The sequence below is a fragment of the Leucoraja erinacea genome, chromosome 7 (genome assembly GCF_028641065.1).
Source record: "Leucoraja erinacea ecotype New England chromosome 7, Leri_hhj_1, whole genome shotgun sequence".
In the NCBI taxonomy this organism is placed as follows: Eukaryota; Metazoa; Chordata; class Chondrichthyes; order Rajiformes; family Rajidae; genus Leucoraja; species Leucoraja erinaceus.
This window is the reverse complement of record NC_073383.1, coordinates 13,981,570-13,999,217: the sequence shown is the minus strand read 5'-3', so window position 1 is coordinate 13,999,217 and position 17,648 is coordinate 13,981,570. Positions and strand designations below refer to the sequence as shown.

General features: G+C 41.1%; 1 protein-coding gene across 1 annotated transcript in view; it reads left to right on the top strand.

Annotated features, from left to right (window-relative positions):
- The window catches only part of gtf3c3 (general transcription factor IIIC, polypeptide 3), a 53,354-nt gene extending 41,931 nt beyond the window's left edge, over nucleotides 1–11,423 (top strand). The window contains exons 15-18 of the mRNA XM_055637796.1: nucleotides 2,731–2,921; nucleotides 5,614–5,738; nucleotides 7,441–7,593; nucleotides 11,156–11,423. Of these exons, the coding sequence (XP_055493771.1) occupies nucleotides 2,731–2,921; nucleotides 5,614–5,738; nucleotides 7,441–7,593; nucleotides 11,156–11,278 (592 nt within the window). The 3' untranslated portion in view covers nucleotides 11,279–11,423. The remainder of the gene's footprint in view (nucleotides 1–2,730; nucleotides 2,922–5,613; nucleotides 5,739–7,440; nucleotides 7,594–11,155) is intronic.
- Nucleotides 11,424–17,648: the final 6,225 nt, after the last annotated feature.

Below are 17,648 nucleotides of genomic sequence, written 5' to 3'. Positions count from 1 at the left end.
TTAAAAGACATTGGGCCAAGTACACGGATAGGAATGGTTTAGAAGGATATGGGCCAAACGGGCAGGTGGGACTAGTGTAGATGAGGCAGTTTGGCCGGCATGGGCAAGCGGGGACGAAGAATCTGTTTCCATGTTGTATGACTCGTGCTCATAGGAGCAGAATTAGGCCATTCGGCCCATCAAGTCTACTCCGCCATTCAATCATGGCTGATCTATCTCTCCCTCCTAACTCCATTCTCCTGCCTTCTTCCCATAACCCCTGCCACACATTGCTAAATGATTATCAATTCTTAGATTATTGACTCCTCCAATTTGCCAACAGTACATTTTAAATCAACTGGCCGATGCATTTTGCCTTTTGTCTTCCTCCCTTCTTGAAGAAGGGAGGACTTTTGCTGTTTTCGAGAGCAACTGGTACTCTCCCAGAATTCAGAGATTTGAAACATTTGAACCAATGGTCCAATGAATACAGTACCCGCCTCTGATATCACTTCGTTTAAAACCCTTGGTCACAGGCCATTGGTGTGCAAAGTACCATTGGTACAAATTCATTATATATCATAACAAGTACTTTAATTAGAATACATACAGAGACCATTGCAATGAGTACTGTAGGCTCAGAGTCGTAAATTGAACTAACTAACATGGCTGCCTGCGTTCCACCAGGTGGTAGGATGGAAATTTAACATGGATTATGGATCAGGTCAGCAGCAAAACCAGACACGGATCATATCAGCAATACTGTTTGATCTACAATTGGGTCCTGGTGACTTGATTTCCTTTGGTCCATTGTAATACCATGTCCCTTGTGATTGGAATTTTTACAAGTTCTTTCATGTTATTTGCAACTAGCTTGTCTGTTATCATCTGGATACCTGCAGGGTAGATGTGCATAAAGTGAATCAATCACCTTGTTCAGATGAGACGTAAACCCAAGTTGCAGATCCCCAGGCTACAGTCTTTCAAACATGCTGAGGACAGGAAAAATATGTTGCACCCACGTACAAAAATCGGCGCAGTGCAATTAAACCCACTAACTTCAGACAACTCCGTTTAATCTCAGTGGTGAAGATCTAGAAATAACAATCAGGGGAATTAGGTTAAACAGGGATGGTGTGGGTAAATGAGGAGAGGGAGGGGGCATGTTAGCTAAAATTGGAGAATTCAATGTTTACTGTATATCGTTGTGTTACAAGATACCAAAGCGAACACTTGCGCTGGTTCCACCATGGGTGTTGCTCGGACTTGAGGCCTTGAGCTATAGGGAGAGGTTGGACAGGCTACGACTATTCATTAGAGTGTAGGGGGATGCAAGGTGATCTTGTAGAGGTGGATGAGGATCATGAGGGGGATAAGTAGGGCAGATGCACAGTCTTTTACTGAAAGTAGCGTAATCAAGACAAGGAGGGCCTTAGGTTTAAGGTGAGAGGTGAAAGATTTAATTGGAATCTGAGGGGCAACATTTTCACACAGAGGGTAGTAATTGTATGGAACGAGCTGTCAGAGGAAGTAGTTGAGGCAGAAACTATAACTACACTTAAAAGACATTTGGACAGGTACATGGATAGGACTGGTTTAGAGGGATATGGGCCAAACGTGGGACTGGTGTAGATGGGGCACCTTGGTCAACGTGGACAAGCTGGGCTGAAGATTTGATTCCGTGCTGAATGATTCTATGACGAAGAGAATAATCTGAAATAATCATTGTTTCAACTGGTACGAGTTTGATGATTGTTGGTTATTTTGTTTAGAGTGTGGTTTCCAATCTGACTTTGGTCTAATCTGGAATGTAAACGTAGAGAAAGCTAGGAGTGACCAGTGGACTGCACAATGCCCTCGGTGAATTCATACTATTGTTAAAATGTTTAACAAACTCAAGTGCCTGTTGACATTTGGCTAAATTCTGATTGTTTTTTTCCTTTAGAGCATGCTGACTTTTAAAGGCAGCAATGGAACAGCTTGTAAGAAACATTAACTCTTCTGATAGTGCTGTTCGTAAACAGTGATGATTATTTGATGACTTTATAAAGAACTAAACTTGAAATTTGGAGGACTTTAGTTAAGGGGAGATTCTGGATAGGCGAGGCTTGTTTTTCACGGAGCATTGGAGGTTGAGGGGTGACCTGATAGGGGGGTATAAAATTACAAGAGGTCTGGATGGGGCAGATAGTCGGAATCTATTGAAATTGAAATTGAAATTTGAAATCTTTGTATTAGTATCATTCTGTTTGAGTGTGCACTTTGTCTTAATTAATGTTTCGTGTTTCCAGCTCTCTTTGCAGCAAAATTAATGATTTAGTTCAGTTTAGTTTAGAGATACAGAGCGAAGAAAAAGGCCCTTCGGCCCATCGAGTCTGCACCGACCAGTGATCCCCGCACATTAACACACACTAGGGACAATCTTTACATTTATACCAAGCCAATTCACCTACAAACCTGTACATCTTTGGAGTATGGGTAGAAACCGAAGATCTCGGAGAAAACCCCCTGGGGGGGGGACTTAAAACTCCGTACAAACAAGCACCTGATGCTAGGATTGAACCTGGGTCTCTGGCGCTGTAAGCACTGTAAGGCAGCAACTCTACCACTGCACCACCGTGCTGCCCAATGAATTAAAGCATTGGACTGTCTGAAAAAATGTAAACTTCAGAAAATATTTTCTTTACAAAGAAAATATTATTGGTTGGACTTTACAGAAGAATTGCATGATTTTTGTCCATAAACTTTCAGGGTCATGGTGATGGAAAATGTGAATAGACCTCAGCTGTGGAATATCTTTAACCAAGTTACCATGCACTCACAAGACCTGAGGCACCATCGGTTTTGTCTGCGGTTGATGCTGAAACACCCAGAAAATCATGCTCTCTGTGTGCTCAATGGACATAATGCTTTTGTGGCTGGAAGCTTCAAGCATGCTTTAGGTAAAGACGAGTGATCATTCTATAACATGTTATTTGTCGGTAACAAAATAACTGCTCTTTCCCAGTTTTGATGAAGAAGCTTTTACCTGAAACATGAACTGTTTATTTTCCACAGATACTGCTTGGCCTGTTTTTCCAACATTTCCTTTTCCTGTTTCTGACCATGTAAACATTGCGAGGGATAGGAATTTAACACTTTGGTTTTGGACATTAAGGTCTACACTGTCAGCTAAAAATAAATGACTAAACTGAAAACAAAGTGCTTCAGAGTTTTAAAAACCAGAGTAAAGACAGCATGGGAGCAGGGCTCTATCGTTGAAAGAAAGCATGGGAAGCAATATCCCAGTGAGTATAGTTGGAAAAGAGGCACTGATAAATTTAAATAGAGTTCAGGAAAGATGGGCTTGTGTTACATGGTCAATCAACATATACCAGTCTCCAATGATGACTGATTATGTTTATACACAAGTCAGATTATTTACTGACTTTTCTCACCATTTCATTGTAGTCTACACTCGGGCCTGAATAGCCACACCAAACAACACCCCAAAAAGTACGTATTAAAATTGGTATATGTATCATATTCATAATATTTTTAAAGAAAAGCTAAAACTTTGCAAGGGGTTTAGAGTCTTAGAATGATACAGTGTGGAAACAGGCCCTTTGGCCCAACTTGCCCATACCTGCCAACATGTCCCAGCTACACTAGTCCCACCTGCCAGCATTTGGTCCATATCCCTCCAAACCTGACCTATCCATGTGCCTGTCTAATTGCTTCTTAAATGTTAGGATAGTCCCCGCCTCAACTACCTCCTCTGGCAGCTTGTTCCATACACCCACTACCCTTTGTGTGAAAAAGTCACCCCTCAGATTCCTATTGCATCTTTTCCCCTTCACCTTAAACCTATGTCCTCTGGCCTTCGATTCACCTACTCTAGGCAAGAGACTGTGCATCTATCCGATCTATTCCTCTCATGATCTTATACACCTCTTTAAGATAACTCCTCATCCTCCTGCGCTCCAAGGAATAGTCCCAGCCTACTCAACCTCTGCCTGTAGCTCAAACCCTCTAGTCCTGGCAGCATCCTCGGAAATCTTCTCTGTAGCCTTTCCAGCTTGACAACATCTTTCCTATAACATGGTGCCCAGAACTGAACATAATACTCTAAATGTGGCCTCACCAATGTCTTATACAACGGCAACATGACTTCTCAACTTGCCTCATATTGTGTTTTGAATTGAATTCTGTCTTTGTGTACTAGTCATGTCCCTACTATTTATTTCATTCGGCTTACATGTTTTTCCTCTACTTGCTAAATGTTTGTAAGGTGTCCTTGAGACTCTTGAAAGGCGCCCATAAATAAAATATATTATTATTATACTTTCTGATAAAATATTGAGTTATCAAAAAAAGACAAAATGTGGGCAGAGTAACTCAGCAGGTCAGGCATTATCTCTGGAACATACTGGTGACGTTTTGGGTTGGATTTTGTTAAGTTTGAAGCAGCAGCAGTTAAACTCCAACAATTTGCTATCCCGTTGTCCATACATCTGGATGATTCACATCTGCTTACCAAGGTACCGATTCCTCCACTTCCTTTAAACTGCCCAGCTTGTGTTTCCCCACATTCCTTTTGAACTCATCAAGCTCCGATTTCTCTCACTCCCTCTAAACTCGTGAAAGCCATGTTTCTCTTGTTGAATTTAAATTCCTCAGGCACTATTTTACATTCTTCATTTAAACTCACTAGCCCCTCTTTCCCAAACTTTTATCAGTGCCTCTTTTCCAATTATACTCACTCGGATATTGCTTCACATGCTTTCTTTAAACACTGGAACATGTTCCCATGTTGTCTTTAAACTGACCAGGTTCTGTTTCTTACACTCCTTTTAAATTTGTCAGGGCATTTTCACATATTCCCTATTCGTATTCCCTTCGGATGGTCAGACTGAGTCCAGGCTGACCATCGATCACCCGCTGGCGTTAGTTCCATGTTATTTCACTTTCTCATCCACTCACTAGGGCATTTTACAGAGGTCAATTAACCTACAAACCCGCACATCTTTGGGATATGGAAGGAAACCGGAGCACCCAGAGGAAACCACTGCAGTTGCAGGGAGAATGTGCAAACTACATGCAAGCAGCACCTGAGGTCAGGATCTAACCCGGGTCTCTGGCGTATAGGGCAGCAGCTCTATCAATGTGCTGCCGTTATTAGTTATCAGTGTAACATCGAAAAGATTGTGAATTAAAAGCATTTTTGAAGTATTAATAGGAATAACAGCAAATAATCTGGAACTGTGGCTAGTTTGGTAGCATCGTGGTTTGAGGGTAGCAGATTATTGGACAATTACTCTTTTTCATTTGGCAATGGTATCAAAATCAGGAGGCATAGATTTTTTTAATTGTTGGATGGAGCAGACAGGAGATCCGAGGATGTTATGATCTGAAACACGCTGCCCAAAGAGTGTTAAAGCATAGATCTTCATCACATTTTGAAAATATACTTGAAGGTCTACTTGAAGGACTCCAAATTGCAAGTGTGTGAATCTAGGACTGGAAGGTGAGATCAGATTGGGTAGCTTTTTCCACCACCATGAGACAATGAGTTGAATGGTCTTCTGTGTCACAGAATTTGTATGATTGTCTGAATTATTTAACTAAACCTTGGTTCTTAATTTTAAATTGCAGGTCAATATGTTCAAGCATTTAGGAATCACCCCAATGAACCTCTCTACACTCTCTGTGTGGGTCTTACATTTATCCACATGGCATCTCAGAAGTTTGTTTTGAAACGACATCCTCTTTTGGTACAGGTTTGTCAAATTTATTATATGCAAGTTTCAAGTTAGGGGTTTTCTGGGGTGAATATCTGTCTATTGAACTATATTGATACAACATGTTATAAATAGGGTGTATAATGCAATGAAAATCAATATTTTGTTGTTATAGTTTCTGAGAACACTTTTACCCAAATTGGATAATGTTTGGTAAAACATTCTGTTCAAGGACTGCAGGAGATTTAAAATGTTGTGAAAAGGTCATTTTTGATAATATTTTGCAGAGCAATGTTTCATGTGAGCAATGATTATATCAATGCTAAGCTGATTTTCATACAGCGCTTTATGAATGACTATTTTGAATTTGGATTTGAGTAGTGTCTGCACTCAAATGAAGAATCCTTCAAAATAAATTAATTTTCTCGGATGAGGAGGATGCGGCAATATTTAAATGGAGAAACGTGTGGGATTTGACGGCAGATTTGATTATGCGGTTTTTCTTTTTTGAGTAATAAACTACAAGGTCTGGTGATCCATTTCAGCATGGAGAAAAAGATGTGCCAAAGGCACTTGTATCATACTTTTGTGCGATTATGGGTCGAATCTTTCTGACCTGATCCCAATGCCTGGAATTGCTGGCTGTGAACTCATCACAGACACACACGTTTATATTAGGTCCAGAATCAGAAGCACTGCTTTGCCTGTGGGAAGCATTGCAGTCTTCAATGTAATGGGAAATCCAAACCAAAATATTTGACAAGACATAAGAGGACATCTCAGAGTATAAGTGAGTCGAATGTTCTGTTAGTTGCTGCCAATTGCCAGGAACATTTGGGCTGTAGCATCAAATATTTTAGTAATTTCACATAGGTTTGAGTTGCGTTTAAAATTAATCATTGTAGCTGAAGCTGCCAACATGGGGAGACATGGCCGAATTGAGGGGAAAACAATTCTCTCTGTGGAGTGGCAAAGTTGACGAGGCAGGGTACACAAGACCAGAATTAAGGATTACAAAATAATGGAGAATGTAAAGCCCCTGTCCCACTTACGTGACTTTGGCACGCTAATTACGCAACCTCGTGGTCTTGTTGAGGCGCGACGGTCCCGCGAAGGTCCCGTGCGACTTCATGCGTCCGCACAGCCGTCTGGAGCGTTTAACGTTATTTGAAGATGGACACAAAATGCTGGAGTAACTCAGCGGGACCTGCAGCATGTCTGGAGAGAAGCAATGGGTGATGTTTTGGGTCGAGACGCTTCTTCAGGCCCAAAACGTCATCCATTCCTTCTCTCCAGAGATGCTGCCGGTCCCGCTGAGTTACTCCTGCTTTTTGTGTCTATCTTCAATTTTCTTGGCCCCGCTCTGGGAGTAGAAGCGGGGGGCGGATCTGGACCTGGAGCCCCAGGCTGAACTTGGCGATCGTTTGCCTGCTTCTGCTGGTGTTGGAGGTGAGACGTTGCGTCGCTCCAGGGTTTTGGACCTGTCCCACTTTGGCCGTCAGTTACGTGACAGGCCAGTGGCGCACAAAGGTTTTGTTCGCTACAAAATTTCGGAGCGCTGCACGATACCGCGCACAACCCCATACCCATGAATGATTGAAGACAAGACTTTAATTTGTGGTGTTGGTTATCAAATATGAAAGAACCCTTGAAGCAGGATAGTTTTACAAGCTCATGATTGTAAGCACCTTTGTAGGTACCACGATTGGTGTTTTTAATTTGATCTGCATGTCTTTTCTAGGGATTCTCCTTTCTAACGCGATACTTGGAACTTCGAGGACCTTGTCAAGAAGTCTACTATAACATCGGACGTGCATTACATCAACTGGGACTCGTGCATTTTGCAATTCATTATTATGAAAAGGCACTGAAACTCCCTCCTCTTAAGTTAAACGTATGTACAATGACATTTTAAACTGTTGATTTTTTTTTCCTCATCTCGCACATCAATATCCTCAGGGGAAAAATTTAGGTGACAGGAATAAGGTTTGCAAGTTATTGACTAAAAATGTCACTTGCAGTTGCTAAAAATGTAGTGCAGTTATGGGTTGTGTTGAATTTAATGCTGAGTAGCCTTTTCTTCTTTCGTTCTTAATTTATTCCAGTGTTTGGAGCTTTCATTTCAGCAGTCGGTTGGTATTTTCATAGAAAGGTTTTGGTGTTCCCACATAGCCCAGAAGATGAAGACAATGTGTACCAGCTTTTGCAAAGGAACAGGCATGATCTGGTGTGAGTCAAGTTAGCAAAACTCAGCTGGGCAGCAATGTCATCTTCACAGCCTTGGGCACAATACCTACTGACATAATCCTGCAATATCCTAATCGGTATCTAATGACTGGTTGACGGAAGGCAAGTGTATATCAATTTGATAAGCATAGAATTGGGCTCGGCACTATGAACATTTGACTTACAATTAAAGGCTGGTCTCTGGAAAATACTGAGAGTTGATACTTGTGGAATCATTACTTGAGTAATATTTGTTGTTCTCCAGCGAGGAGTCACATTGTATTTTTAAACCACTTTTTCATAATATTATCTTTTTTTTAAAGTAAATTTTTGCAATATATTAAACCTTAAATAACTACATTTAAAGTTTCCGTACTTAAAGTATACAAACATAAACTACTTTTAATAAAGGAAAGCTATTGTCAGGATCCACCTCAACCACCTTCTCCCAGTTGCTCAAGAGTTGGTTCTTCAATCACAGTGTGAATTCCTTCCACCTGAAACGGACGGACGTGATCTCCACCACGCATCAGTTTATGCAAAGAGGATGCCGGGTTAGGCAATTAGATTAGTTTATTGTCATATACACCAGGGTGCAATGAACCTCCTTGCTCAGTGGTCAGGACAACATTAACCATTGCATTGCCCTTTTTTGACCTCTAAATTCACTGACTTAATCAAATGAGAGAAATTGTGGTGCACCTTCTAAAACTTGGCTATCCTCAGAAATTGGTCTCTATCTTACATCCACTTAGAGATGTAAGTACCAAACTCTGATTTTGACCAATAGACTCATTTTGGACTGGTATCAAGAAAGACGGCCATCACTTCAAACCTTTGCTGAAGGATTCGTGCTAAAGTGCTGCATCTCATCTCCAACCAGCTTCCCAATGGAATGGACGTCATATACAGACCTGATGGGAATTCTTCAACCTAATGCACCTCCTTTATAGTACCAACATCGCCTCAACTTTATTCTCAAGCTGCACTTCTCAGATGATGTGCTCAGAAGATATTCCCACTATATAGTTTAATTTACAGATACAGACTGGGAACAGGTCCTTCGGCCTACTGAGTCCGCACCGACCAGCAATCCCCACACATTAACATTATCCTACACACACTTACACTTTACACTTCTAACAAGTCAATTAACCTACAAATCAGTATGTTTTTGCAGTGTGGGATGAAACCGAAGATCTCGGGAGAAATCTCACACTGTCGCGCGGAGAACGTACAAACTCCGTACAGACATCACCCGTGGTTGGGATTGAACCCGGGTCTGGCACTGCAAGCGCTGTAAGGCAGTAACTCTACCACTGCTCCACCGTGCCACCCTTTATTCCTTTAAACGTGCTCCTCCATTTAGTAAGTCCAATCCAGATTTGATCCTTGGCCCTACATGCCCAACCCAATAAGCCTGGATTCCCTTTTAGTCCAAATATCTTTCTATTGGCCTTGAATAGAAGCTACAGGAAACATTGGAGCTACTGAGGCAGAGAATATAGCCACGGCAGGTCAGAATTTTAGGTTTAGGTTTATTATTGTCTCGTTTATTGTTATAGAGTGAAAAGCTTTGTTTTACATGCTATCAAATCAGATAATACTGTGCATAAATGCAATATAGCAAAACTCAAGTACAATTGATAGAGCAAAAGAGAAGATACAGAGTACGGAATATAGTGCTCAGCACCAGTTCGACGGACAAAGTCTAATGTTTGCAATGGAAGGACCGTTCAGAAATTTGTTAAGAGTTGTTCCTGAGTCTGGTGGTGTGCACATTCAAGTTCCTGTATTTTCTGCCTGAGGGAGCGTAGAGAAGAATGAATGACTGAGGTGGGACAAGTCTTTGATTATGTTTGCTGCTTGCCAACTGAAGTGTGAATAGACTCAGTAGGGAGTCAGGTCTGTTTGATGGTCTGGGCTACATTCACAACTCTGCAATTTCTTGTGGTCTCGGGCAGCGGTTCCCAAATCAAACTGTGGTGCAACATGCTTATACAGTATGATTTCTATGATGCATCTGTAGAAGCTTGTAAGAGTCATTGGAAACATACCAAATTTCACTCTCCTGAGCAAGTAGAGGCGTTGGTGTGCCTTCCTGCCTGTTGCTTCTGGTGGTTGGCCCAGGACAGATTGTTGGTAATATGTACGCCAAGGAACTTGAAGCTCTCAATCATTTCCACTTCAGCACCAGTGATGCTGATTGGGGCATGTATTATACATACATCCGTTAAGATAAATAGATTATCAAAAAAGGTAATCATTGGAATCTTAACAGCCACGACTTGAAGTCATCTTAAATTACACCGATCAAAGGCAAAATTACCCAGAAGCAACAGCAGCAGCATATTTGAATGATAGATTTTACCCCATTTATCAGAGTTCAGACCAAATCTTGGTAATTTCATCAGTTGATTCATTACTTAGGTTTGAATGTTATTTTATTGTTGATTGAAACATCAAGCTCTACCAGCAATCGTTAAGGAAAGCAAATAAAGAAAAGGAATAATACTGTCAAATACGATTGATCATCATAAAAAGAAAAAAAACCTTTAAATCTGCATTTAGATTATAGATGTAGCCACGCCAGCTTAACATTTTTTAAATATTTCAAAATAGACTTTATTCAAGTAATAAATATATACATTGCGTGAACCGTGCGAAAAATTCATCCGACATTTTCGGAGGCTATACAAATTGTTCAATACAGTTTATACATTTTTCCACTTCCACGAAACTGTCCCCCACCCGTGCCACTCATGTGGACCCCTGGCGTGGGATACCTTCCCTCATTTTGAGGGGCGTCGCCACCATACCGTGCCCCCCATGTCCAGCAGAGGAAGGACTCTAGACTGTGGCCCTCCCCCACCGAGCCTTGGCGTTGGCTGCACCGAGCTTCAGTGAGTCTCTCAGCACGTACTCCTGCAGTCTGCAGCGGGTCAGTCGGCAACATTCCCTGACGGACATCTCGCTCTGCTGGGTGGTGAACACCACTGGGTGGAATGATAGAGTAGCAACTGAGGACATATTGAATTCTGTCCTTAACCAAACCATTTCATGTTTGAGCCATTGTAGTATGCAATTATGAAACATTTTCCCAACAATATTTCAACCATTTTGGCAACTTTATGTAATATTCCGACATTATGTTTCATAGTTTGCTGCAAAATGGCCAAGGGAATTTTAAGGAGATTTGATTTGATTAAAATATTATCTTTTTATTGCAGGGAATAGAGGATGACCAAGTGGACCTCAGACGAGACATTGCTTACAACCTATCATTAATTTATCAGAACAGTGGGAATGTTGATATGGCACGAAAACTTATTTTTACTTATTGTGTTATATAAAGACTGTGACTGTTGGAATATACATTGAGTTGGTTAAAGTAAAATGGTTAACCTCTAACATTTATGTATGTAATTTTATTGATTTCAGCTCTTGTTATTTTATTGGCATTTGTACCATTAAAACATTCCTGAAAAATTAGTCTGAAGAAGGGTTTCGACCCGAAACGTTGCCTATTTCCTTCACTCCATAGATGCTGCCTCACCCGCTGAGTTTCGCCAACATTTTTGTCTACCTGAAAAATTAGAGGTCACTGTTTTGTTTTACCATAGACGGAGAAGATATGTCATCCTAAATTGGTAAAAATTCCATCGTAGAACTGTGATAATACATGCATACTGCAAGTATTTTCTGTTGATAGTTCTGATGTTTTCCACCCGAGTAAATCGTGTTGTATTACCTTTCATTGTGCTGAAATAATGCAAGTTGTAAGCATCACCTTCAACATAAATCATATTGAGCGAAAGCTGAATTGTAACAATATGAAAGGTACATAGGAATAGTTTTATTAACCTCTTGCCTTTTTTTGCTGTGCCATCGTCAGTTGATAATTTGCTTGAAGAACTTAAGGGCACCAGTAGATGCAATACCACCTATTGCTTTGCAACACAGGTTTGTCGACTGTTTAGTTTGTGTTCATATAATTAATTAGAGAGATAAAGCCCTGTCCCATTGTACGAGTTCATTCAAGAGTTCTCCCGAGTTTTCCCTGATTCGAACTCGGAGATTTACGGCAATGGCCGCTCGTAGGTGCTCAGGGCTCTCGTGGACATTTTTCAACATGCTGGAAAAATCTTCACTAGTTTTCCCGAGTTGACCGCGTTTCCCGAGTACCTGCCGTTAGTGTTACGGCCTGCTAAGAGACGTCCTCGAGCTCCGACGTACCCGCTATGTACATTCTACTGGCTTCCACGAGTTTGATTTTTTTTTTAACTCGGGAGAGCTCTTGAATGAACTTTTACAATGGGACAGGGCTTATATTTCACGAGATATAAAATCACGAGACACCATTAAATTCTCAATACAATATGAGAGTGATTTGAGTCATAGATACAGCATAAAAGCAGGCCCATTGGCCCACTGAATTAGAGCCGATCATTATGCACCCATTCACATTAATCCTACCTTAATTAAATTACCGTATATTCTTCTCACAATTCCCATCAACTTCCTCCAAGATTCTGCCACTCGTCTGCACCGTCGGGGCAATTTATAGTGGCCAATTAACCTGCACACCTGTATGACTTTGGGATTTGGAAGGAAACAGAGGAAATCCAGGAGGTCACAGGGAGAGCTTGCAGACTCCACATGGGGAGCACCAGAGGTTGGGATTTTATTTGCGTTGCTGGAGTCGTGAGGCAGCAGCTCCGCCAGCTGCACCACTCTGCTGTCAATATTGTGGAAGAGTTGGTTATATGGTGTATTCAAGAGAGAGTTAGATATTGCTCTTGGGGCTAACGGAATCAAGGAATATGTGGAGAAAGCAGGAACGGGGTACTGATTTTGGATGATTAGCCATGATCACATTGAATGGCGGTGCTGGCTCGAAAGCTGAATGGCCTACCCCTGCACCTATTTTCTATGTTTCTATAAAATGAGAATGCACCACTTTTAGTATTCACAGAATCAGGAAGTAATTTTTGAAATAGATATTGCAGGGTACATGAAGCACACTGAACAAACTATTTTACTGAACTTCAGCAACTGAGAATATTCTCCCTCACTCCAACTATAATAATATGATTTAACCTTAATTCTAGGTTCAATTGTAGACTTTAAGAGTGCTCCCCGTCCCCTCCCCCCACTCACCATCAACAACATCACAGTCACATATGTGGAGTCATTTAAGTTCCTGGGAACCATCATCTCCAGGGACCTTAAATGGGAGGCCACCATCGATTCCACAGTCAAAAAGACTCAACAGAGGATGTACTTTCTGCAGCAGCTGAGAAAACACAATCTGCCACAGGCAATGATGTTCCAGTTTTATACTGGCATCATAGAGTCTGCTCTCACCTTCTCCATCATGGTCTGGTTTGGCTCAGCCACCAAGCATGACATCCGGAGGCTGCAGCGAATCGTCCGATCAGCTGAGAAGGTTGTTGGCTGCAACCTGCCCCACATCGACGAACTGTACACTGCAAGGACCAGCAAGCGAGCGGGCAAGATCATCTCTGACCCCCCTCACCCTGGCCACAAACTCTTTGAAGCACTTCCCTCTGGAGGGCAACTCCGGACTGTCAAGGTCACAGCCAGCCATAAAAACTTTTTTTCCCACGAGCAGTAGCTCGACTCAACAGCCAAAAGTCTGTAGCCTCCTTTTGCTCTGGTATTTTATTTCATTCTTATCATATTTAATTTATAATGTTTTATTTTTAATTGTCTACTGCAGGGGTCGGCAACCTTTTGTGCATAGGGGCCAGGACCCATGTTTGTGAGCAGATGATGGGCCACATCTATCGCCATAGTTAATAAATAGAGGTAACAATAATACATACTAACTTAATTAGTAATAATACATACTAATAATACATAGTTTTCACGTGTTTTTCAATTAATTTTCTGCAGTTTCCAGATCGCCTGCATTCCCCGGCTGGCTGGCTGGCTGCAGTTCCCAGATCCCCCGAGTTCCCAGGTCACCTGCGAGCCCTGGGACTAGCTGTAGCGCCCAGGTCACGAAAATTAATTGGAAAAAAAAACTGCCTGCGGGCCAGATGATTTCAGGTTACGGGCCGGATCCGGCCCATGGGCCGCAGGTTGCCGAACCCCTGGTCTACTGTATTGTGTTATTACTTGCGAGCAAAGCACCAAGACAAATTTTTTGTATGTACACATACTTGGCTAATAAAATGTATTCAATTCAATTCAATTCCAATTATTAGTTCATGGAACCAAAACCGGAAGTGTCAGGAGCAGGTTATTAAGGTGACTGTCTTCACAAATTGCATTTATTTTTATTTCAAGAATTCAGTATATTTTTATACTTTAGGCATCTGAGCTAGAATGAGTGTGGTGATAAAGGAAACACTTAATGGGGAAAAAGTATTATTTTGCATGTTTAAATGCAAGCAAAACCTTAACTGCAACAAGATCCAAATGCAGATCATTAATAAGCAACTCTTACATTGCTTTGAAATCTGATCAAATACAACTGCAACTTTAGTTATTGATTTGGAAATAATATTTTGCAGATACAGTTTCCATGGATATTGGCAAATGCAAAATTAGAAGAACAAATTCAGATTATATGTCATAGTTCTTGTTTAGTTACAATATGGTATAAAATCTGCCTTTGGACCTACATTTAGGGCTATAAAAGATGTGTAACAAATAAATGAAAGCAAGAGCCAACATTTTAAATAAAAAAACATGTTTTGGGTAATGTGGAACTAAGTTATTGACTCAACAAATTTGTGACTTTAGGTTGGAATTATTATAACTAAACACCATGTTTTTCCCCCTTCCCTTTAGAGTGCGTTGAAATATGTTGATTTTAAAATGTTGTGAACATTTTTGTGTATTGGGAAACCAAAAATATAATTTGATTTATATACTAGGAGTCTAATGTGTTCATATTCTGCAAATGAATTAAGAATAATGAATCATTGACTTAACAGTTGGCCGTAAGGTATGATGTTGAAATTGTAGTATATTTTCTGTTTATTAACATTGTTATATTCTTGTCAAGTAGCAGGGGCGGAAAACCCGGAGGGGGGGGGGGCAGAGGCGACACGTCCCCCCCATGTTTTGAGAGGTGGGGGACATCCCCCCCAAGTTTTTGTCATCCGGATTTTTAAATCTCCGCTTTCTGTGAGACAGTGGAGGTGGGACTGCTGATCGAGGGCGCCGATTGGACGAGAGTGATGTCGGTCAGCAAGCAATGGGGGCGGTACATGATGATTCAGCGCGATGATTGGAGGAGGGAGACGTGGCACAGACCTGCGCCTCATCTGCAGCCTGGATCGAACCCTGCCGGCTGTCCGGCGCTGCCCCGCCCCCACCCGAGTGCCCTCCCCACAGGTGGCCAGAGAGGTCGGGAGTCAGACGCGAGCTGTACCCCCAGGCCCACAGAGCAGAGCAGCAGCACAGAGAAGCAGCGCTAAACCTAGCTCAACTCGACCTGTCCCGGTTAACCTGCATGGGTTTGCGGGAAATATGGCCAGTGCGGAGACGCAGCACTGGTATCCTGTCAGTCCCGGCAGGGCTTGTATGTTAACCCGGCGAGACAGGCAGAGTTGAGCTGCATTTAGCGCTGGATTGAGCCTCCAAAGCCTCGCGCATGTGTGTGTGAGTGTGCGCATGCGTGTGCGGCCGCCAAAACATTGTGTCCCCCGGTCCCCTCCATATTTTGATAGCGATTTCCGTGCCTGTCAGGAAGGATCCAATATCACAGACCCCCATGTATGAATATTGAAGAAGAAACATAGGAAGTAGTTTTCTTTTTAAGTACAAAGGCGTATCCTTAAGGCTCAGTGCTAAAATTGAAAGTACAATTCAGAGTTAGGTTTGTAAAGAAGGGTATGCAAAAAACTATTGTTGGCCCACAAACAAAAGGACCCACAACCTATTTCCTATTTTCCATTTTTCATTTTCATTTTTCAAAAGATTAGTGGGAAAAAGAAAAACCAGGCTACCCAGTTTAGAGCACAGTTGAGTACTATTTTTCTAAGTAATAAGATTAGACAAATGGACTGTATGTAATGTCATCAGGCTACTGTGAATGACCAAGGATTGAAGTGATCAGAATTGGTTATTGTCGCCATTAATCTCTCCCCACCTGACTCATTTGCTTTTCAAACCCACCTCACCTGCATCCACTTATCATTTTCTGGTTCATGCCCCCACTGCTTCTACTTCACCTCACTATGCTTCCTATCTGCCCTCTACTCCATCAGTCTGAAGAAGGGCTCTGATTCAAAATGTCACCATGCCATTTTCCTCCACAGATGCTGTTTGACATGCGAGTTCCTCTTGCAGTTTTTGTTTTAAATAGCTACCTCCTGCCTTCAAATCACCTAAGTTTCTTCACAATATTGCTCTTTCAAGTGTAATTTCATATTTATTTTCCCCATGGATCCTTAATTTAATTTTTACATCGTTCAAATTAATATTTGAAATGCAGTAGGTATTGTATGAAATCCAGCTTGCCTCTGGCTATAATCAATGCTGATGTGAAACACCTGGCACTACAAAATATTAAAAAACGACCTTTTCACTGTTTATTTCACCTTTAAATTTCTTGTAATCATTGAACAGAAATTTTGCCAACTATCTATAATTCCCATATGAGAAAAAGTGTTCTTGGAAACTTGGAACAAATTCAGAAAAGGGTGATTTCCACTGTATCATACAGGCACGTCTTATTTATAAAGTTGGATCAAAATAGTGTATCGGGTAGATATTTACTCGAGAAACAGCCTCACTTGAAAGGTAGATTTATTGAAATTGATAAACCTGCACAAAAAGGGGATATAGTTTTAAAACAAATGAATGATATGCATTGAGTATCTATAATTCCCATATAGGTAAAAGTGTTCTTGGAAACTTTAGTAACTAAACACAAAGTTCATTTCTGCAGCATGATACCAGAACATATTCCTAATTATAAAATGTTGGATCAAAACATTACAGCACATTGATTTTCAGCAGATAACACCTAAAATGAAACTTAGATTCAGTTAATTCGACAAATCTATGTCAAAAGGGGATGTTATTTAAATACAAACGGTGTTATAAAATAAATGGTGTATGAAAGAAAGGCCCACATACTGCCAGTGGAGAGGATCATTGAGACGAATCCTTGATGCCTGAACATTTTAACTTGCAATTTAAAATAATAAATAAGATAAGGTTAAATTCTTCATAGATTCATACAAGTTTGTGACTGGAAGAAATTTCTGCCCAACATGTCAGTACAGGTGTAAAAGAGCTACCTCCCACTTTTCAGTATTAAATACACAGCCCTGCAGGTCACAACATTTCAATTCCAGGGACTTTTTCAAATGTAATGAGTGCATATACACCTGCCATCTTAAGAGGCATTGAGTTCCAGACCTCAACCACCCTCTGGATTAAACCTTTTTTTTTAATTGTCTCCCTTCTGATCCTTCTACCATATACTTTCAATCTTAATCTCTTGTTTTTGATCCCTCTACGAAGAAAAATCTGTCTTCGTTTTCACTCTATCAAGGGACATCATCTATATATAACTAAAAGACTCACCTTGACCACTTCCTGTCTGCGCTGTATGTTGATTTTAGAAGAAACGCTATGCATAGAGAGGGGGCGCCGTCGAGTATGGCTGCCCTGCTTGCATCTGTTTGCCTTTCACCCTTTTTTAATTTTTTGTGTGTTAAAAGTTTTTGTTTTGGA